The 23,022-nt window shown below is 43.4% G+C and overlaps 3 protein-coding genes across 9 annotated transcripts in view; all 3 read right to left on the minus strand.

The window, feature by feature from the left end:
* The window catches only part of eif2ak3 (eukaryotic translation initiation factor 2-alpha kinase 3), a 33,831-nt gene extending 24,986 nt beyond the window's left edge, over positions 1-8,845 (minus strand). Inside the window, exon 1 of one of the 2 annotated variants that reach the window (XM_012838233.3) lies at positions 8,252-8,845. In XM_012838233.3, coding sequence (XP_012693687.1) covers positions 8,252-8,682 — 431 coding nt within the window. In that variant the 5' untranslated portion in view covers positions 8,683-8,845. Of the gene's footprint in view, positions 1-3,203; positions 3,331-8,251 lie in introns of those variants that run through there. The other variant, XM_031580526.2, reaches the window with a different exon arrangement.
* Positions 8,846-9,970: 1,125 nt separating this feature from the next.
* rpia (ribose 5-phosphate isomerase A (ribose 5-phosphate epimerase)) lies at positions 9,971-16,357 on the minus strand. The gene is made up of 9 exons (XM_012838235.3): positions 16,068-16,357; positions 14,731-14,791; positions 14,562-14,617; positions 14,394-14,453; positions 14,189-14,253; positions 14,024-14,092; positions 13,581-13,722; positions 13,233-13,332; positions 9,971-11,905 (listed from the first exon to the last, which is right to left on the minus strand). The coding sequence occupies exons 1-9, from the start codon at positions 16,260-16,262 to the stop codon at positions 11,808-11,810; spliced, it is 846 nt and encodes a 281-aa protein (XP_012693689.2). The 5' UTR covers positions 16,263-16,357; the 3' UTR covers positions 9,971-11,807.
* A 1,252-nt stretch (positions 16,358-17,609) lies between these two features.
* slc4a11 (solute carrier family 4 member 11) overlaps positions 17,610-23,022 on the minus strand; it is a 60,446-nt gene continuing 55,033 nt past the window's right edge. For 5 of the 6 annotated variants that reach the window (XM_012838234.3, XM_031580530.2, XM_031580531.2 and 2 more), the window contains 3 exons: positions 22,496-22,691; positions 21,128-21,297; positions 17,610-20,814 (listed from right to left, as the gene is read on the minus strand). In XM_012838234.3, the coding sequence (XP_012693688.1) occupies positions 20,748-20,814; positions 21,128-21,297; positions 22,496-22,691 (433 nt within the window). In that variant the 3' untranslated portion in view covers positions 17,610-20,747. Of the gene's footprint in view, positions 20,815-21,127; positions 21,298-22,495; positions 22,692-23,022 lie in introns of those variants that run through there. The other variant, XM_031580532.2, reaches the window with a different exon arrangement.

Here is a 23,022-nt window from a genome sequence, read left to right on the forward strand (position 1 = left end):
CCTCCCTCCCTCCCTCCCTCCCTCCCTCTCCCTCTCTCTCCCTCCCTCTCTGTCCCACTGTCTCTCTCCCTTCCTTCCTTCCTCCCTCACTCTCCCTCTCTTTCTCTCTCCCTCACACTCTCTTCCTTACTCACACACACAAAAACACAAAGACACAGTATTGTAAAACTGAGCCTTCCAGGCTGCAGCTATGTTTCTGACAGCTGACAGGTTCTGGAGTAGACTTCAGAAGCCATCATCACGGCTCCCACTGTCTGGCAGATACAGGGGGTGAATGAGCTAGGAGGCTCTTCTCCCGCTAGTTGGCAAGCCAGCCTGGAGAGCTACCGGAGTTAGAGCTTACAGTTGTTGTGCCACAGTAACTGGGTGAAGACTTACTATGGTGATTAGGTGACAGTGTTGGACCTTGACAAATACCGCCACCTCCATGGCTGTAATCGGCTCATGTCTCCGCTTGTAAACATTCTGGGGAAGACTGAAAAGAGGAGTGGTGGAACTGTAGGCTAAAAAGTCATAGCTGATACTGGAACACGAAGCTGCCAAACACCTAGCAAATCAGTGGACTGGCTGCAATTGGGCATTTGAAGTGTCAAGGACACACGGGACGGGAGAGATTGTTCCAGAAGGTTTCAGAGGTTTGTCTGACAAAGCAGCGTGTGGTCGACGCTTATCAAGCCGTTTAGACCTTGGGAAGTTTTTTTGGTTTGGCAGAACACAGTTCCTGTACAGCAGTGGTTCCGTAACTGTATGGCACGCCACGCAGGGCACGGGACTACAACAACGGGAGTTCAGGTGGCGGGTGAAAAAATAGAACAAAAAACCTAAACAACCAACATGTTGTGCTCTTACAACATAGTTACAGCCTATAACTAACCTATTTGGTGACGGGTTTATAGCCTACTTACTACTTATATGATATGGTCAGGGCCTACCAATTAGGCTATTTATGTTATAGGACAGCTAGCCTAATTATTAATACATTGAACATGCGCCTAACATGAAGATTGTTTGGATTGATTACCCAGTAAGAAGTCAAAATGTTTAAACAAAATTTAAACAAACAATTATTAAAAAATGTTTAACTGATAACGTATTTAAGTTTAGCCGAGTGATGAAATTTATTTTGAAGAAAAGCTATGCAACAGCTGGCCTGGCATCTGTTTTTTTGTAATAAAAGTTAAACTGAAGTTAATAGGTGAGTGTCTCAATCTTTGCACTGTGGTGGTGGGGAGTATGGGCTTCAAAGAGAGAAAACACTTTAGAAGGGTTACTGACAAGGGCACTGCTTCTCAAATATCTGCACTCCTGAATCCGAACAGGGGCGCACACACACACACACACACACACACACACACACACACACACAGCAATAAAAAGACTGAGATCGTCAGACAAAGAGTCTGGACTGAGAACTGTCATTTCACCACATCAATATGATGTCCACAGCACCATTAGCATATAAGTACTATTCCAATGAAGTACAGTATCCTATTCACAATAACGCTAGCAGAGGGATTAGCCGTATTATAGCTCTTGTGTTGTTCCATTGTCCATTGTCTTTCTACCCTCGTCTTGCTTTCTCTAGAGGTTGTTTCTTGCTCAGATGGAGACTCTCTCGCTGCGTTTCTACTGGGCTTCCGTGTTTTGGCCCTGTGGTCTCCTGAGGTTCGTTCCTCTTGAAGTCATCTGCTGATCAAATGGCGAAGAATGCTGCCACCAGCTACCAATTAGAGATCTGCCTTTGCCACCCGTACTGTATGACTAAGTGGGAAGGGGGGTTCCTTGTTTATGTTCCTTGGTGTATAGGTTCCATGTCTTGTTTGTGTGTGCGTTGCCTGTTTGTTTGTTTATTTACACTCTTATGTCCTTAGGTCAGGCTTGACACTGTCCACTGACGAGAGGTTTGAGCTCAATGCCGTCTTAATGATGCAGAGGAGTCCACAGCCCAAAACAGGGCACTTCCTCCAACACTGCTATTGTTTTCAGCCCAGTCTCTGTGGGCTACCCAGGCGTGGCTTCTCATTGGCCAGCACTGCAAGGGCTGTGCATCACAGAGAGGGTTCCCGTGGGGACTTCTTCCCCCCAGAAAGTCTGTTCCGTATCATGAGGAAGGCCTGGGGGTGAGCGCAGACACATATAGAGATAGAGCTGGGGAGTTCACGGCTTTGATTACACTCAGGGTTTGTTTGTGTGTGGGTGTGAGTGTGAGAGAGAGTGTGTGTGCGCGCGTGTGTCTCTCTGTGTGTGTGTGTGTGTGTGTGTGAGATAGTAAAACTGCAACATTAAGTGGAGGGGCCACTGGCTCTTAACCCCGCCGTTTTAAACCTTTAAACTATTATACAAATGGAGCCCAATTCCAGAAATGTGACCACTGTGTGTGTGTGTGTGTGTGTGTGTGTGTTGTGTGTGCATTTGCCAGGGTACCAGGTGTGAAGGCAGCTGCTGGTCTCGCTCCTGCAGTGACACGGAGGCACAGTGCTGCTGTGTTTAACACACACACACACACAAACACACAGTTGAGTTGAAGATGGACGGGTAACACACCGCTGACCTAATGTGGACACATCACAAACCAGCGGCAATGGCCAAGGTACCAGCAGCTCAACAGCTATCTGTGTACACATTCACACAGAGCCAAACATCACAGTCATACTCAGACAAACACAAACACACACAATGACCCACTTCCCACAGGCTTACTGCATAGCGAAGTTAGACACCTTTTCATATGTTGGAATCATATCTAAAATCTATAATAAACCATCATTATCATTATATCAAAACAGTGTCATCCTCATTGTCTTCATTACTGGCCAATAAATGATCAACCCCTTATTCCATCGTTTAATTACAACAACGTAACAGTCTCTTGTTATGTCATAACACATCGTCTCTGAACTGCCTCACTATGTTTTTACCACATGACCATCACGGCTAGTAAAACAAAATTGAAACAATGAGGGACACAAATCCAAGCCTAACCCTTTGTTTCAACACGGGATGCTATATGAGCATTTTGTTTGTAAACCTCACTAAACATCTGCTGAAAAAAAAGTAAAACACTAAAATCCTCAGCACCAGAATTCTGCACGACCCTTTGCACTGATCAAACGCCTTCATTAAGAGCTCAACATTTAATCTGCGATCACCACTTCCCCGAGTGAACTCCGTGGCCCGTGGAGTCCCGGCTTAGTCTAACTCACCCTCTGGGCGCTCGGATCAGATCAGACGGACGAGCGCTGCACTGCGCCACGTTGCCCACGCTCTAACCGCGGCCTCCAGCTGGGCACAGACCCCGAGTAGAGCCCGCAGCATCGCCAGCGCCGACTCTGACTGAAGGAATGAATGAATGAATGAATGAATGAATGAATGAACAGCTCTCTGTGGGCAAACGGGGGGGTGCCACGGTTTGTTTGAGTTGAAATGGTGGTGTTAAGTGGCTGTGGGGAGTGGGACGTGTTCAGAATGAGTTAGAGTGCGTTGTCGGGAGCTGGACTGATGGTGAGCGGTGTGGCTGTGGCCTTCAGACTGAGAAGGTCTCCTGTTTTTGGGGGGGGGGGGGGGGGGGGGTTCGTTTGAGGACTTGCTGGTGTTGCCGTGGAGCTTCAATGCTGTTGTGGTGCTCCAGACGAGGAGGATGGAGGGTGGGGTTGGAGGGTAGAGCATGGAGGATGGGGAGGGGGGGGGGGAGTGAGAGAGGGATCTTCTCCCTGCCATGCAGTATTCAAGAGGCTGCCACTTCAGGGCACTGCAGGGGAGCGTAAACATACGAGGGCGAGAGAGCGAGACAGAGACAGAGACAGAGAGAGAGTGTGTGTGTGTGTGTATGTGAAAAGGAGAGCAGGAGAGAGGGAGAGAGAGTGACAGAGAGCAAGAGAGAGAGCGCAACAGCAACAAGAGAGCAAAAGAGAAAGGAGAGAAAACGTGCTGACAGCTAGACAGCATGATGTGGCTATAGATCATGTGCATGGAGTGTTTTAGTGTGTGTGTGTGTTACAGATCTGGCAAAACTGTTAGCCAACAGATGTATTTCCGTTTTTTTCATTCCCTCATATCACAGGGAGACAGAGATATAAACTACAGGAATGAAAGCCGAGGTATGACAGGCTCCAGGGAGATGGAGACAAATACAGAGAAGGGCTTTGGTCTCCGCGCACAGCGTACAGACAGATTACACACTTAGACATATACCCAGAGTTTTAAACACACATATAGCCTGTGTTTCACTCCCTCTCTCTCAGGCACACACTCACTTTCAGAGCTCATTAAACTAAAAACTCCTTCTTCCCTTTCCTCTTCCTCCTGCTTTTGCTCTTTCCCCCTCTCTCCCTCTCACACACACCACACACACACACACACACACACACACACACACACACACACACACACACACACACACACACACACACACACACACACACACACACACACACACACACACACACACACACACACACACACACACACACACACACACGCTCACACCCCATTAAGGTTCCTCATGCACAGTTTTGACACCTGTAATCGGTCATTCTGGCATCCCTGGCGCTCAGGGAAGCACTAGCCTCATTTCACTATAGGTGTGTTGACATCACCTTCAAAGTAGGTTATTTGGTAAGTGTTACCCTGTCTGTGTGTGTGAGCGAGATAGGGTGTGTGTGTAACCGAGATAGGGTGTGTGCGAGTGTTGCTGTCTGTGTCTGTGTGTTCATTAGGGCTGCAACTAACGATTATTTTGGTAATCGATTAATCTATCGACTATTTTTTCGATTAATCGACTAATCTAATGATTATTTCCCATAGCAAATTAAAATAACGACTCAAAATGTTGGAGTAACAAATGTAATCATCATAATACATAAATTAAATAGTAATACAAATTAAAGTGCAAATATGCATTTAAAAGTAAAGAGAAAGTGCAAATAAAGTTTTAAAAGTAACTCAAATTAGCAATCAAGCCTCTGCAAGTGCAAAATAACGCAAGAATAACTGGGCTGCAAGTGACATTCAAATTCAACTTATGAAATATATTTTTTTCCCACAATCTTTTGTTTGAAGAATGCTAAGTGGAGGAGGTTAACTATTCAGAACAAACGAAAATACAGGCTACTCTGATAATTCACTGATTTACTACATTGCACTTAACATAACTAAAATAGCGTTAGAAAGCATCCTCCATGAGACGTTCTGTTTTCCAATATGTAAGCTTAGTTAAACCTTACTATAAGTTATAGATATATCATATATGTCTATGGTAATTTCTGCTAGACACTCACTGTTCTTGTGCTCCCACAGCTCATTCTCTTTGAAATACTGGAATAGTGCTTCTTTAACTACTAATAATTGACCATCATTGAGAAAAATTACAACTTTTCTGTTAGCCATATCTCATATGCAGCAGCTACTAAAGCTAGCTTTGTTTATTGTTTCCATGGTAACATGAGCAGTCTCAGAATAATTCGCTTTTCTGTCGGCCATTTCTGATATGCAGCACATGAAGGTACGAGAACGGAGGGCAAAGAAAACGGTGCATGATTTGTATGCTAGGCTATTTGCAGATTATGTTCAATTTTTCTCAATGATGGTCAATTATTATTAGTTAAAGATGCACTATTTCGCACTTCCTATAGTGCATTGCAATGCCGAATGAAAATTACCGGTAGCTCTGCTAGCGTCTGCCAAAAAAAAAAATGACGTGTCGACAATTTTTCACAATCGACGTCGTCGATTTCGTCGACTAATCGTTGCAGCTCTAGTGTTCATGTGTGTATGTGTGTATGTGTGTATGTGTATATGTGTATATGTATATGTGTATATGTGTGTGTGTGTGTGTGTGTGAGAGTGTGAGAGAGAGAGAGAGAGAGAGAATACAAGAAGGGAAGGCTGACTTAATAAAATAATCCTGCCAATCCCTTGTCTCTAGCCTACATTAACGAGTAAACTGCAGAGAAAACTGGGCAAACAACATGTGTGCAACACTGAACAACAGACAGAGAGAGAGAAATAGAGAGAGAGATAGAGATAGAGATAAAGAGAGAGATTCGGTTATATTCAGTATTCAAAGTTAATTCTGGTCAAATTAAAATGCAGACAAAAATGTACTAAACACAGATTTGTCCTGAACGTCAATGGATACCGTTGCAGTGGAATGCAAGTTGAGTTGTTTTGACACAAACAGTTTCCTGAAATACAACACTTCACCTGTGTGAGTGTTCAAGTTCACTTAACCTCTTGTACAGAAAAAAAAAACTCCCTGTGAATCCACCCTAGTCCCTAACTGCCTTTTCCACACTAACCTAGGCAACTCCATTACATCCACCTGTATGTGTCTCTGCACACAAAAACACACCACAAACAACAGACACTTGTTCTATACACATCTCTCCTTACTCATCCCGCCAATTCATTCAATTAGCTTTTCCAAAGTTCTAAATCTCCACAGCCCAAGCCTCCGAGACGGAACTGGACAGGCATGGCTGGAGAGATCTGTCACGCTGCCCACATTCATGCCTGGGTGGGGCTGCCAGCTGTCCACTGCAGCCCTGCCCTGTCAAGCGCTCCGCCACTGCTGGCTTTGGAGACTTCACCAACAACAGTGCGGATTTTTACTAATGAAGATGGTTCACCAGGGCCCCAGACACAGCTGTCTCTCCTGATCCGATTTCTGTCTGATCCCGAAGTTTACTCTGACACTTAATAAGGCAAAAGGGGGGAATTAACTCTTCATGTGATCTGGTCTATTCCGTCAGTCGTAATTAACTGTTTTTTTTTGTGTCGCCTTCGTTAGCTGCTTTTTAAAACAATTTGAAAGTCCGTGTAGATTGCTTCCGTCTCCTGTTGCTAACCATATCCATGAATGCCGCGCACGCAAGTTATTTGGCCGCGTGTGGCCACCGGCAATCCTGCCTGCTCTCACAACTTGCTGCTTGAAGAAGACCATAGTTGAAGTGCCTGCCGGATGTGTTGCGTAATACTTTTAGGTCTTTGAGACGAAGTCATGAAAGGAAATCGGTTGTCAATCAACTAGTCCTTTGGATCTTAGGAGTCGTGTGTAGTGTATTCAAGTGAAATTAATTAAATTAAATGTAATATGTGGTTTTCGGTTAACTGAAATAAGGGTAAACATTGTGCATTGTGCATAATGATTTGTTTTTTAGATTGACAAATTTACAGCGAATTTACCGCGAGATTCCTGTTGCAGGAAGTTAACATTTACACCGTTAACTTTCACTGCAGCACCTACCAAAGACCTATAGCAAATTCCACCGGACATGTCATCATCCTCCCAACCTTTCTGAAAGACAACCTTTCTGCAAGAAATGTCACCACAATAAAGACATCGCATGTACCACATAATACTAATTGTCATTCAAACGTGGTACAATTATTTTAATTTATTGTTGTTATTGCTCAATCGCAGTGAAAAAGTTGGGTCTGCAGTAATGTTCTGTGTAAACAAAGTTGGCCTCTTGATCTCATGGAACATATTATCAGCTCAGAGTGAACTACAGATAGAGGCTTCTGGAAGTTTACCTTTCGCACTGCAGCCCCAGCCCTTAAGACTGAACTAACAGTTATACGGTCGCCATGTAACTAAATATGCTAAATAACCAGATCAAGGAATTAAACAATGCTTTTACAAATGTAAATGCAAGTTAAGGTCGCTCACTGTACCATTACAGTGGCTAAACCTCACAAGACAACTAAACCACATTCACGTTAACAAGCCAGTGCTAAGAATTTAAAGAAAAGGTTATTTTCATTAAATGCAAGTTTAGATGTCTTTAGTACTAAGATACTTTTAATACTGTTAAAACTTCTGTCAGTGTTTACCAGGTGACGTATGCTTTATAGCGAGCTGCTTCCAAACATGCCAAGTTAGCTCATTGTCACGGATATGACCTTGATGTAACTAACGTTCATTTTCCAGATGCCGCAATCTCGATAATGTTAGCTCGTTCATGTTAGTTGCTAGTTGGTTAGCTCGAATATGAAGCTGGCGGGCGATAACTCTCTTGAGCAAGCCGAATGACTGAGAATCAGGGGCGACGGGAACAATAAGGGACATGTCAGAACACTACCATCACCGAATTGCTTGCTAGCGAGCGGGCATGAACTTTGAAAGTAGATTGAGTCAGTGCACTTTGACAGCTAGAATGTCATGTGGTGTGAACTGTTTTCTGTGACAGCAACAATCAAACAATCGACACAGACGAAGTTAAAAAAAAAGGTTAGCTTGCAAGCTACATGCCTTTTGTGGTTGAAGCTTCCATCGCTGTCCCCAGGTGTCTCCTCGCTTTCTACATTCGCACCATTCTCGTCATCTTCAATAGTCACGTCCCCATAACCTGAGGTGGTGACGCTTTCAAGGGCCCGCTCCGTAACTCCATCGTCGGTCTGGTCCAGGGCCGTTTCTGTGTCCTTCCCGACGGAAGCTTGAGTTGCAGAAGTCCCAGTCAAAGCTCGAAGCAACAACAGGAGCACTAGAGAAATGCCCACGTTTCCTAACTGAAACCCCTTTTCCATTGGTAAAAGTGTCTCATTAGTAAAAAGGCATTCACATACCAAACCATAAAGTGAATACAGTTGGAAGAAGTGACAAAACGGCGCCCAAAAATAGTTTCTTGAGCTTAGTTCGTCACCTAGCCTTGTCTTTTCGTTGTCTTTCCTTAACGTAAACATTCATGGCCACTTGGGCACCATGATATTCCCTTTATACTTGACGTCGGATGAGCCTTGGTAACACTGAACCCACCCCGTTTCCAAACACGTATTGGTTGCAAAAAATGTTAGACGTGCTCAGTCCCCTGTACTGCAAGATGGTAGTTGCTTTATCAAGTCAATCATACCAGCTCGTGTACTCAGCAGTAGACGATTGCTTAGCTCGGTTGTCATTCACGACTGAGCGTGCCTATACGAACCGCCCACCAAACGCTGAATATTACTGGATGTTAGCACGTCAATCAAATCATGTAGGCGGGGAGAGAAAGGGAGACGAGTGGCGTGTCTGGACATGACCAGTGGAAATTCTCTGACAGGACTGTATCGTGGCACTGATATGGCTGCAACTCAGCCAATGGTCGAAAGAAAATGTACCTCACATTCAAACCATTGGCTATTTTACCCAAACCGCGAAAGGACCTCTGGTTCGTAATTCGCTGTATATAACTGCCTCTCAAAGTCGTTGCTACGACAAGTTGATCAGAGGCGGGTTTTTGGCTTTCACCGCTCTTGATTGGGTCGAATAAGATCGAGATGGAAACATCTACGTGGCTGTTTGCCTCAGGGCAAATGTGGACCAATGTCGGTTCGGTTCTTCCGGTTTCACCCTTGGATTTTAGACACAAAAATGTCGTGATCATGTGCTTATTACTTAATATTTACTGTGATAGTAATAAACAGTTTTCCACATATACGAATTGATAAACCGAAATCTTCCCTTAGCACATGTAAGGTCTACTTCTATAATACACACATAATTTGACATGTCCATCTGCTAAACTTAATTTAGTATTCTGTAACTGTGTAAACAATAACCATTTCGTCAAAGTATGTGGTTTAGTGCCAAACCTGGGTAAGTTAACCTGAGTAAGTGTTAAACCTAAAAGAGGTCATGTGGCTTTGTTTTGCAAGGACAATGAAGCCATAACACTCTTCTATTAGAGGTTCACCACTTACTGCGAGTTAATTCACGCAGGTGTGTCACTAACTAGGATTACCCCCGTTCTGTCCCATCTTTCCAACCAGTTTCCAACACTATGGGCGACTCTCAAAAGCAGTTTACTCTGACACCGTGGCGCCTCCTTGTGGTGAATTATGACTGTCTTTGAAGTATGATAACTTTCTTACACTCTAAGGACATTAAAACACAATAATTAAAAAAAACAATGCAGATACTTCCTTTCTTAATCTTAAAATAATCTTGAACAATCTCATATTTCAAAAGTGTATAAAAACGACAACCACCAAGTTTTGTATTTGATTGGTCCTGTTTAAGATGGCAACTCACAGTATAAAGTAATAATCAGTTTCCCTGTTTCCACTTCACAGTAGTGCTGGTACAGACTACATTTCCCAAATCCACAGTAGATCAGAGACCCCTGGAACATGGGTATACACAGCCTTTGAACTACGAAGATGCTCAATATTCTCTTTCAACAGCAAAATGCCTCAATGTCATGATGGCATTTGGCAGCTGAATGACTTGACAGACCATCAGTACAAGCAAAGACAGACTTGAAATAAGGCCAGTTCATTTGAGACTCCACAAGGCCATTGGCAACAGGCACATTCTCATAGAAGACAAAAATATCAATGAAAAAAACAAAACACGTCATCACAATTCATCCAACTGAACTTCAAAATAACAAAAAAATATTTGTTAATTAGTAGGCAAATTTTCTGCTTTTCTCATAAGTATACAATCACAAGTACCTATCGCAATGCAAGGGAAATGAGAAAAGAAATCACACTTGAGAGTCATTAAAACAAATACATCTAAGGAACACCAATACTTTTGTACCTGGACATAGACATTTTGGTGAGGCGTCACTCTGTGAACCAAACTGAGAACTCTACTCTCCCTCATCCTTATGCATAACATGCACCGACCTTTGGTTTGTTTAAAAAAAAAAAAAAGAGAGAGAGAAAAAGGCGGCGTGTGCGTTTCGTGGCGAAAGGCCAAAGCCACTGCAGTATTCAGGCTTCTCAGTGCTGCTCATGGGACCCTTAGCCACTGCATGTTACAACATCTCCCTTCCTGCTCAACCACACCACTGTGAGCTCATCAAGTGATTTGAACGCTACTGATTGGCTGGCTTTGATGGGATCAGCCAATTAAGGGCTGACACCTTCTCTGTATTCACAATCCTTGATCGCCTCAACTGAAAGACATTGTAATTGTCTAATGAGTATAAAGTAGCGTGTCCGAAACAGGAGAGGCACTTCAAATCTGCAGGGCCTAGGGTTCTTACATGACGACTGAGAAACCCATTACACCACAGAAACAAACATGAGGCACAGTGAGCGGAGAAAGTGAGCGGAGAAAACGTGCAAGAATGGGTGAACTGTCAAATCAGTTTGACAGACATGCAGTTACACAGCATTTTAGGCTAAAAATGCATCCCTCAGTCAGAGGGAAAGACATTAACACCCCCACCCCCCACAATTACCTAGCTCTCAATCAAGCGAGAGAAATACATAGAGAAAGAAGAGAGACAGAAAAGAGCCAGAGCACCCCTCTCTCAGGATTAGCACCAGTCTGTAAGAGGTCCAGTATGGGTGAGGTTTAGTCTTTCCGCTATGCCCTGGCAGTTGAGTGAAACCATTAGGGCAAGAGCAGGGGGATATTCCACAAAGCACGATTCCCATGTTAGCCACATAACTATGCCAAGTGCAACATGGAAGCCACCCAAATCTGGCACATCGATTTGGGTAAAAAGTGCTGCTTGGGTTGCACGTCAACGCATCTTATCAGATAATTCAGCGATTCTGCTTTGCGGAGTACACTCCCCCATCCAGCCCCAAGTGTACACCTGGCCTGAACTTTACAAGAAGAGGTGGTAGAGACATTCTGGCTACAGGAGTAGAAAATTGTGTGTGCTTGTGTGTGTGTGTGTGTGCTTGTGTGTGTGTGTGTGTGTGTGTGTGTGTGTGTCTCATATCTTCTTCATGGGCACTTGAGGTGACAGGCTGATAATCTCGGAGTTGAATGCTCGGTAGGTGAGGTGTCAGTTAAGGTGACAGGCTGAAGATCTCGGAGTTGAATGCTCGGTAGGTAGGTGAGGTCTCAGTTGCTTGGTGGGGTCTTAGATGATTGGAGGGTCTCTGGTCTTCACACTTCCATCCTCCATGCCGAAGTAAGCTTTCTCTGCCATTCCTACAAATAGCCCGGTCTCCACCACACCTAAAAGGCAAACAAACAAACAGAGTGAGCAGGAGAGATGAAGACTTCAAGAGACGTAGGCATACTACACCACAGGAAACTATTACGCAGGCACTGAATGTCACTGCTAAGCCAAATACAAGCAGCAATGCAAGAGACGGAGGATGATCTATTGTGAAATACAAGCATTTAGAGAGCAACTGCAGTCATCTACATTAACATATTAAATAGCTGAGTACAAATTTGGTACAACCCACTATTATGCTCGCTGATAATGTAGTAATTATGTTGTGTTGTCTACAGGGTCGGATTAAGAATGCTAAAGACCCTGTGCCTAACCACCTCATTATCCCACAAGATTTTCCGGACATCTAGGAAATGTACCAATTTGCAACCACGATGAAGTGCTACATCCTTACCATCCCACCCTTAACACAGCACACAAATGCACACTTTGGTATAGCAGCACTTCCTCAATGACAACTCAGCTACACCAATTGTGAGCAACTAGATGAGGTGATGCTAACTAGAATGTCAAAAAAAGATAAAACTCAATAATCCTATTAATCAGATTAAATCCTATTAAACGATCACTTTCACATAATTTAAGTAACATGATTATACAACACAAATTCAATGCTAGATCTCCACAGAAAACACAACACAGACACATACGTTTTCGTACAGTAGTTCAGGCTATTCCATGACAATCGAACTACACAAATTGTTAACAACTAGATGAGAGAAAAAGTTAAATCAGTACAAACAGCGTCTTTTTATCAACTTAACGGCAGTAGCTACAATCCCAGTTAGGAGTACTCTTAATGAAACTGGCTGGTCGTCTAAAGCCGTGCACTCAGCTATTGGCTATCGTGAGGCATCAACTCCTTTCTCTCCAGGAATAGTTGCAGGGTTGGTTGATGTGCATTGGTGCCGGTAGATTTTGTAAAGTCTGCATACTTGTTACGATAAGTATTTAAGATAAGTTGCTGACATTGAAACCATCTGACTTTGTGCCTCCTCTAAATAAAGCTGCACAGCAGGTTTGTCTGCCAACCTGATTTCCTTTTTGTTAATAACGAAATATTAGACTGCCGACATCTGTCATGCATTTCTTTCCTTTCAGACTGAATGTTTTGACAGCTCCATATTTTCATGTCGGAAAAAACACGTTGAATAGTCAAACAATAGGTAGGATAGCCAGTTAATTTCTAGTCTCAGAGAATTATATAGTCACAGAGAATTATCTAGTGACATGCAGTTTGGTTGCCACCTGACATATATACTCATATCATTTGTGGAAATATTGTGACAGGGTCCGATGTCATGCTTGAGGAGTCAGACTGACCTGGGATCATTTTGATGGCTGTGTTTACTTCCTTCCAGTTCTGGCTGTGCTCAAACTTCCAGTCCAGGATAAAGTTGCTGTTATCAGTCACTACAGGACCCTGGTGTTGGACAGATGCATGAATGACAGTTGAACCCACCAATCACACTTGATTTGCCAAACAGTTTGAGAAAAGCTCTGGTTATATCCGTTCCCCTTTTATGTCTAAATACAAAATTTCACAATGGTTATAGAATTGGTGGTCCAAACAAATATTGTAATGTAATAAATATTTGTCTAAATGTTTCATAAGTCGACGCAGAAATTATTTTCAATATTTGTGTGAGGGTGTGTGTGTGTTTGTCTCACCGCTTTGCTCACTGCCATCCTCAGCACAGCTTCACCACCAAACCTCTTGGCAATCGCCCTGGAAACGGGGATGTATGCCATGGGGATGACCTCTATGGGAACCCCCTTCTTCCACTGCTGGCCTAAAGCCTTTGAGTCTTTTCTGTACAGACAGGAAATGACACGTCACAACAGTAATCCTCAATGTTTAAAAACGTACTTAAAGGCATGATCCACGATTCTGGCGAAAAGTTGTTGATGTTTGAGCTCCTAGCCATTTGTTTGTTTCCCATTTACAGAACACCTGCGTGTTTTTAAGCACACCAAATGGAGTGCTAGAGGACCATAAGGAGCAATTGGCTGAATTTGTCAAAAAGTTTATTGGATTAGAATCATGGACCTAACCTTTAAGACGTCAGTGTCAAACCCTCTCACTCTCACACACCGGACACACTCACACCTACCTGAAGTCTGCGATGACTATGAAGTGTTTCGCACAACCAGCCACAATCTTCTCCTGAGTCAGACAGCCTCTGCCAGAGAAGGCCACCATATGTTGTAAAGAACCTCATACCACTCTCAGATATTTTCAGTCATGTCAAGGCTGAGGAAATGTGCCTTGTTCTTACCCTCCTCCCTTGATGAGAGTGAGTCCTGCATCCACTTCATCAGCACCATCAATGGCAACATCCAGCTGTTACAGACAGACACAAACAAACAAACAAACAAACACAAACTTTGAGAAACATTCTTGAGTGTGTGTTAAAATAGTCTTCTTTCCAGACACGTGTGAATGAGAAGCTATGTGTGGTGGCTGACTGTTCAGCAGCTCACCTCTGGATGCCGGTCCAGGTCAGAGAGAGTGAGGCAATGCTGCAGGATTAACTGACGCGCCTGAGGAGGAGAGAAAGAGAGTGCTGTGGGGAAAGGGGTGAAGGACAACTGATTTCACAAACATGGTTTCACACTCTCTCCACATTGACATCGGAAAATTGCACTTACCTGGAAGGAGGTAGGAACACACACAATGTTCAACTTCTCCTGGCGCACTCTCTCCGCTAATAAACACACAGACATGCAAGCATAGATATTTTTGCAAAAATACAAATGACTATCCACATAAATATGCCTTATTTATTCTTCCAAAGTACCAAAGGAAAAATCCACTTACACAGCCTATCAACCGCATACACTATGGTAGAGCCACTACCAATACCAACGACCTGGTTATTCTGCAGAGGAGGGAAAACAAGATAACACAGTTACAAACGGTCATACTCCCGCTACAGTTTAACTAAATTGCGGATTCTCCAAGGTCAAGGCATGCACGGGATACACCACACTGTTATCAATGGACATACTTTAGTGTTTCTGCTCTGCTCTTTCAAATCACTTTCTAAAGCAATGCTATTTTTCATTATAAGCCTTCCAGAGAGTTAGCTTGCTAATTCACGGCCTATGTATTGATCTGGACACGTGCAGTCACATTGAAATCAGATGACTTGAACTGGATGACAAGATTCAAGACGCTTAGAACTCTACTTGGTAAATCTCAAATAGTGAAATTCTTCAAACGGGCAAACTGAAAGTGTACTTTCACTCTATGGCACATAGTTATCCTTCCTGCTAATGTTATCAAATAGACATAATGTTATATTGGCGAAATGTCACTCACTGCTCAGGTCGAAAGAGTTACTCTTGAAACATTTGAGTAACTAGGCTGACTGCCAGTCTAACTTGTGGATAGCGACAATTACTTTATGTGCCCGTGCTTGATAGTTTCGCTGTCTAACTTCGCGGAAATGGCTTAGTAAAAAGATAAGACTGGGCACTGTACCCAGATATAGCTATCCGAGGATTCATCACCTTAGGTAAGAAGATAACACCTTAGATAACAAGATTGCTAAATGAGGAGTTAAACCAGGTTATTTGAGTAGTAGTGCACTACATTATTAACTTGTGAGCAAAGATGTAACATGTAAACGGAGGGGCAAAAACTACCTTTTAGCAGACCAGCATAATGATAGTAAGTGAAGAATGCAACAGTAATTGTCGCTATCCACAAGTAAGACTGGCAGTCAGCCTAGTTACTCAAATGTTTCAAGAGTAACTTTTTCGACCTGAGCAGTGAGTGACATTTCGCCAATATAACATTATGTCTATTTGATAACATTAGCAGGAAGGAGGATAACTCTGTGTCATAGAGTGAAAGTACACTTTCAGTTTGCCCATTTGAAGAATTTCACTATTTGAGATTTACCAAGTAGAGTTCTAAGCGTCTTGAATCTTGTCATTCAGTTCAAGTCATCTGATTTCAATGTGACTGCACGTGTGCAGATCAATACATAGGCCGTGAATTAGCAAGCTAGCTCTCTGGAAAGCTTATAATGAAAAAATGTCATGGACGAACTAAAGGACTGTTGTTCAGGTGTGTCATTAGTTCATTCATGAAGTTAAGTATTACAGCCAAATGTAACCCTGGCATCAGGATATACTTGGTTTACCTACCTGTATGTGGTTGTCCACTGCAGCGTACGCAGCGAGTTTCTTTGCTTCCTCTGCCATTACTGTTCCGTAGCTGCGAGGGCGACTCCCGCAAAAACACACGTGTGTCTCCTTCTCGATTTCAAAGAGGGGTGGCCTGATCCTCCCCCAACGCAACGAGGACCTGAATGTAAACCCGACCCACCCCTGGAACAGCATCACCCAGCCTCCAAACAGGTCAAGTCTGACATACAGGAACTGAAGAGATGGCTAAAAAGTCACTTGACGCTGGATGGTGTGCTCGTAGAGGCGTGTTCGTTTACGATAACGCGTATTATCGCGAGTTATACTATTTCACTGATATACAAATCATTGTGATTTCCACAATGCGCTTCTTGAAGAGGTAGAGATGAAGTGCATGTCAGTGGAATTACTCTGTTTGCCGCCGCCATCTTGCCCACGGCTACACTACTTGTCCAAATTGAATTTGTAAAAATTTTCCGGGGCTACCCCTCAAACGTTAGCTCTTAGAATAAAGAACAAGGCCCTTCAAGCACATTCAAACGCGCTTCTTCTGTTTGTTGTGACTGACTGTTGCTTTCAAGGAAGCATTTCGTAATGGACTGTCAAACACTGCTTCTGAGCGTCCATGCTTCATTTTATGATGGGCAAAACAACAAGGTGGGGTCATCCCACGATTGAAAGGGGCTGAATAGGTGTGAGATGAAGATCGGGGGTAATTACATTTTTTCTGCCGGATACAAAGGAATAGGCTGTGCAGTGAGTAACTCATTCCCCGACACCGTAAGAAACCTATGGATTTTAGTTTTCCTTGTTAGCACGCCCGTTCCCATGTACGAGGTTGCAAGTTCGAATTTGGTGCGAGACTGCTTGTTTACACAACGCGGAGCCGTGAATGTAACGGTAACCAGTGGCGACAGTGCAGTGCCGAGTAAACCTCACTCCCTGGCACTGCAGGTTACAGAAACACCTGCTGAAGCAAAACATACATCTGCTGCTGATTTCACAGAGACATTTCCATCTCGAAATTTGCAAACGTAATTTGTGTATGCATATGTTTAGTTCCACATGTTGTGTGGAATGTACCCTGACAGAAATAGGCAAATTATGTCCTGGCCAGGGGTGTAAACATAGCCACTGGAATACACAGCATATGAAAGTACCTCTATGCAGATGGAGAGGGACCCTCTTATATGTCAGCAAGATTCATCAAAGCACAACAGCTAACATTTAACAAGTGTGTGTGTGTCTATACACACCCTTAATCTGACAACACTGTCTCGGTCAGGGTGTCCAGGTGGACCTGACACCACTGGCCCGTCGCTGCTTATAACGTTAATTATCCTGATCTCAGACTGTAGCCAATGTAGCCTATAGCACAGTATTTTTTAGGAAAAGACTCAAAACTAAGAACTATATTTATAGATAATGTACTAATGTAGGTTATATGGATGTTCTGCATGTAGGTTTCTTTGCCCTTTCCAAAGCTCAATTCCATCATCCTGACTTGTGATGGGACTACACAGAAATACACTCAGACACACATTTTGGCCTTTATTTGGCAACCAGCTTGAAATGATTTATTTTCAGTGTATAGCATAAACCTCATATTCCTCACACGATTGCTCAGATAGACATTTCTCTCATTTGTTCACAAGTATGCAGTTTACAAATTCTTAGCTTATCTGTTGACAAAATTATTATTTTGACAATGTTTTTGTTAAATGCTATATAAAAATCTACACATTGTACATTCATGATTAGAAAAAAAGGCTAATAACAGAAGGAACAGAACAGCACGAAACATAACTCTTTAAACAAACCGGAAATTCAGATATAAGGTTCACAAACGGAGAGGAATATTCTGATAGTAATCGTGAGGAGAATCCAATGTAATTTGGGGAACGACAGAGAGGGGGCGCTGTTGGATCACCCACAGACGGAAGGACAGAAAAACAACACCATTACAGACCAGAGGTTCTCCTGTCTCCATGGAGATAAAGTGAGGAGAGAGAGTGTCGGGGATGACTAATGTATGAACTGGTGTGATAGATTGATAAAACTAAACTTCACTTTGAAAAAAAACTGTACATAATATCTTCTAATCCCCACCCTCTTTCTCTCTGTCTCTCAAGAGCTCTCTTACATTTAGTAAGAGATTATGCTAATTATGTCTCCTTTTCTCTATCGCTTTTCCTTTCTTTCTTTTTTTTCTGAGGTATCCCCCCACCCTCCGTCTGTTTCTAAAAAAAAAACACTAAATTGGAACTCTTGGTCTACTGAGGGGCAAGCCTCAAAACATCATGCTTACACGCCTTGCAAATACAACAGCATAAATGACAAGTAGTCCGAAACAGATGATATTTCTAGGGGTACTGAACTGTATCGCTTTTCAGGCCCTTCAGTCCCTATACTGCCTAAACACAAAATCTGCCACATGGTGAAATGTCACACAGGTTCTGACACAGGCATTGCTTTGATATGCCTTAACACACGGAACTGATGCTTCATATGGTTGGAATAGAGTGGCCATGATTGTTCACACAGCTTCAGGATGACCTCTTCTAACAGCCTCGGCTTTCAGGTGTGAAATGCAATATGTCGTATGCATCAACGAGAGCGAGCATGAGTGGATAGGCTACCCTTGTGACTGAGATATCTGAGATACCTTGGCTAATGTATGTCTCAGCTGTGCAGAAGCATATGGGAAATTGGTGCACTTCCCACAGGTGCCAACAGTGGACATATGGACAGTTCAAATGTGCATGAGCTGACATACGAGTAGGCCAAAGTCCTGAAGATTTGAAAAAACAAACGTGCTAGATTTACCCATTTCAATGTTTTAAATTAAATGAAAACCACAAAAAAGTCATATTAGCCCACTCACAACTCACAGTGACATTATTGCTGGTTCGAGAGTTCCCTGGAAATTAGTTTTGATATTAAATATTTAAAGAGAAAAGAAAAAAAAAACTAATGAACTCTTAGCAATTCACTCTCATCTCCAGCAACTATGTCAGTCAGGCTCAGTGCTGCAAGTGAAAGATCTCTGATTTGGCCAGGCTTTGATGTTTCCCCTCAATAAAAAAAAACCTTTTGTGCAATCTGGGCATGGGTAAGTAAGACTGCGGATGTTAGAAACAAGATGTGTCGAAGGAGGCAAATAACGCAGAATAGAGGGATATACCATTAAGGAAACCTATAGAGTAGCAGACTGCGGAACTGGTCACTGCTGGATCAGAGCAACACCTGTTCCAGAGTCACATGTTTCCTCTTAAAGACATTAACGACCTTGTGTTCCAGTCCGTGTGGGAATTAATACACGACAAATACCCTTTGTCTATCACAATCAGAACCAAACATTTATCTCTCTCTCTCTCTCTCTTTCTGCCTGTTTCTCTGTCTATATATTGCTCTGTCTCTGTGCACTCAAATATCTTTTAAATTCAACTTTAATAAACTTTAATATTTTCTTTGTTTAAAATAAATAAAACAACCCTGGGTTCATTTAGAAAAGGCATTTTTTTGTCTTTAGTTTTCAGTATGATTCAGAGAAGCCATGCTTGGATGGATGTGTGACTATATATTTGTCTTGTGTGTGTGTGTGTGTGTGTGTGTGTGTGTGTGTGTGTGTGTGTGTGTATGTATGTGTGCTAGTGTGCGTGTGTTTGTGTGCGCGTGTCTCTGTGTGTACATGTGTATGTGTGTGATGTGAGGCCTCTATAAAACTGATTCAAACTTTAAACGGGTTCAGATTCCTTTCCAGAGTCTGATGTCACTTCACTCAGAACACACACTTTACATTAAACACCTGTATCCAAACTAGAGATCTATATATTAACAGTATGACAAACACGTCTCTCTTAGAAATATCTAAAATACTGATCAGATAATTCACTATGTATATTGCTCTGATACACAGCTTTCAGAGAAGGGTATGTTTCTACATTTTGGTCTGTGCTGTCTCCTTAATTTGTATACTAGTGTACCATTATGAAAAGGAATGTCTGTGAATTGGTCACTTTTTTTGAGACAGTGTGTGTATGGGAGTGTGTGTGTTTATATGTGTAGGTCTACTACAAGGGAGACTGTTTTTGTTGGTCGTGCATTTTAAGTATGCATGTGTGTGTGTGAGTCTAATTAAGCACAGAGACACATGCACACAGACACACACACGTGCACACACGCACACACACACACACATACGCGAGAGTTGAAGGTGACTCTTTGGCACGGAACTCAAAAGGGAAAACAGTGGAGAGGAATGGAGGTCAGATAGAACTGCTACAGGCTGCTGTATCTCTACTCAACTCACACCTGATCCCGGGAGCAATCTCTATCTCTTTCTCGCTCTCTCTCTCTCTCTCCCACTCTCTCCCTCCCTTTTGCTCTTTCTCCCTCCCTCTCCCTCTCTCTTCTTCATCTTCCCTCTATTTCAAAATATATTCTTTCTCAAATTTCATCATTCTGTAGATATATATTCATCTCTCATTTTTTCCTGTCCATTTTTTTTGCTTATTTTCTCTTCTTCTCCTCCTTCATTGCTGCATCTCTTCATTCCAGTGGTCCACCTGTGCAGCTGCAGTTCCCTGTTTTAAATCAGACTATTTCCTCCCAGTGTTTTGCATTCCAGAACTACAGCCCCCAGAGGGCTTTGCGCCTGGGCTCAGTCTCTCTCTCTCCCTACATGTGTTGCGCGTCCATGATATCCAGGTAGCGAGCCTCGATAATGCGCGGGAGCAGGCAGTTCCTGTGGAACAAAGGAGTGGAGTGTGATTCTTGTTCATGTTCACACAGAGAAAAATGCCTGTGTATGCACAGATACACACACAAGTATGTCTGCACACACACACACACACACACACACTTTCTTGCACAGAAATATACACACCTAATTACCTCTCTCTCTCTCTCTTTCATTCTCAAACACACACACTCTCATTCTCAAACACACATACATACATATTCTGTATATGTCCATGCATGCGCACACATATAGGCATATATAGACCTCCACATAGGTACATCCAGGATGCACATACACCACACATACACGCTTTTACCTGATGGGGATGAGTATGATCATGAGCAGGGGGAAGATCATCTTCATGTAGGGTAAAGGGTACATCCCAAACGTACAGAGGAACAGGAGCTGCACCATCTGCAGGAAAGTGAAGTAATGGATCTTCCTCTGCGGGACCTTACGGATGTAATGTGTGGGAGGATAGGACGTCTGTGATAGAGACAGAGAGAGAAAGAGGGGGTAGAGACATTTACACAGTAAAAATCAATAACATTACAAATGTTGCAGAAGACATTTTAACCCCCCACCCCACCCCATCTGTCTGATTTAGAACTGCCAGTCATCCTCGGCTGCCTCATGGCCACAGAAAGGACGAGGATGGCGACAACCATGTCCATCAGCTTTGTTTCTGTTCAGCCAGGAGTGAGACAGAGGCAGTGCAGCGGGTGAGAGCAGGATGCCAAGGAGATTCCTCCCACGGCTCATCTTGGCTCTTTGACAGCTGGAGCTGGAGGCAGCAATGACAGGGGGGGGGGGACACCCTGATCACCTCAACCCCACCCCCCCCTCCTGGGAACAAAGCCAGTCACGTTTCCTGAGGCTTCCCGCCGGAGATGGCTCAGTGACTTACACAGCCAGGACTCCCCACCGCCACACACACACACACACACACACACACACACACACACACACACACACAGCACAATGGATACAGCAGGATTCCTGGCATTTGATTCATTTTTTTGTTTTTTTCTCTGTCATTGTTTCCACGTTATCTAGGAGTGCTTGTCACCATGCACGCTGCACCTGTGCTCTGAGATGTCTGGCTACAGCACTCGTGCGTAGAGCGAGTGACTGATGGAGGCTGTCTAGAGTGCAGAGTGAGTGAAGGTTACATGATGGGGGAACTAACTCATAGATTCCGCTGGTGCCATTTTAGGCAGGCTCAATGCGTCTGGGTGGAAGGAAGGGATGGGGGGGGGGAAGGACACTAATGTTTCTCGTTGCCAAAGTCAATGTTTCTTTTCACATGGTCTGTGGCGTCGATATCTTCAATACGTCTAGCGCTCACTCAATCACAAATAGAGACAGACACACACACACACACACACACACATAAACAAAAGCAAACACACACAAAAAGGCAGAGACATACAGTACACATACATTCACACACACACACACAGACCACCACACATACATGTAAAAAGACAGATCCACATACACACATATATACAAATGCAAACACACAGAGATAAAGACAAAGACATATATATCTATATATACACTCACTCTCACGCACACGCAGTCAATCCCTACACACATATATACAAAGATAAATACACACAAACACAGACACACATACACACAGACATAACCACCGACCAACACACACACACACACACACCTGTTCTTTGAGCAGCAGCGCCATGCGGTCACACATCTGGTTGCCGTCGATGGAGGTGAGGGCGATGTAGAGGAAGAGGCCGTACAGGACGGGTTTGGGGATCCACTGCAGGGGTACCGGCAGCAGGAACACACTCACACCGATCAGGATGTTCGCAACCAACGACGTCACGCGTGTCTCCTTCACGCTCACTATCCTGAAACATGCACACACACACCCGCGCACACACACACGCATACACACACACACAAATACAGGGTGAGCATTGTGTGATGAGAAAGAAGGAGAGAGGGAGATGAAGGAGATGAGGGGAAAAGCAAGGCACCCACATACACATTCTCACATTCCCTCACACCAATCAAGATGTGCTCCACATGTATTATTCCCTTCACACTTATTGACATGGATAGGTGACCTCAAACACACACACACACACATACACACACACAACATGTACACACAAACACACACTCACACCAATCATAGTATTTGCTATCAAGGACAGTAGGTCATACAAAATCTCTCTT

This window comes from Clupea harengus, chromosome 14, assembly GCF_900700415.2.
Source record: "Clupea harengus chromosome 14, Ch_v2.0.2, whole genome shotgun sequence".
NCBI lineage: Eukaryota > Metazoa > Chordata > Actinopteri > Clupeiformes > Clupeidae > Clupea > Clupea harengus.

Bases quoted from the DNA above. Each gene is read 5' to 3' on its own strand.
- rpia (XM_012838235.3), bottom strand. From the start codon at position 16,262: ATGCTGTTCCAGGGGTGGGTCGGGTTTACATTCAGGTCCTCGTTGCGT. The intron at 14,254-14,393 runs GTGAGCTGCTGA...TGTCTGTAACAG, and splicing joins ACCTGGACCGGCATCCAGAG to CTGGATGTTGCCATTGATGG. The intron at 14,093-14,188 runs GTAAGAACAAGG...CTTCTCTGGCAG, and splicing joins ACTCTCATCAAGGGAGGAGG to AGGCTGTCTGACTCAGGAGA.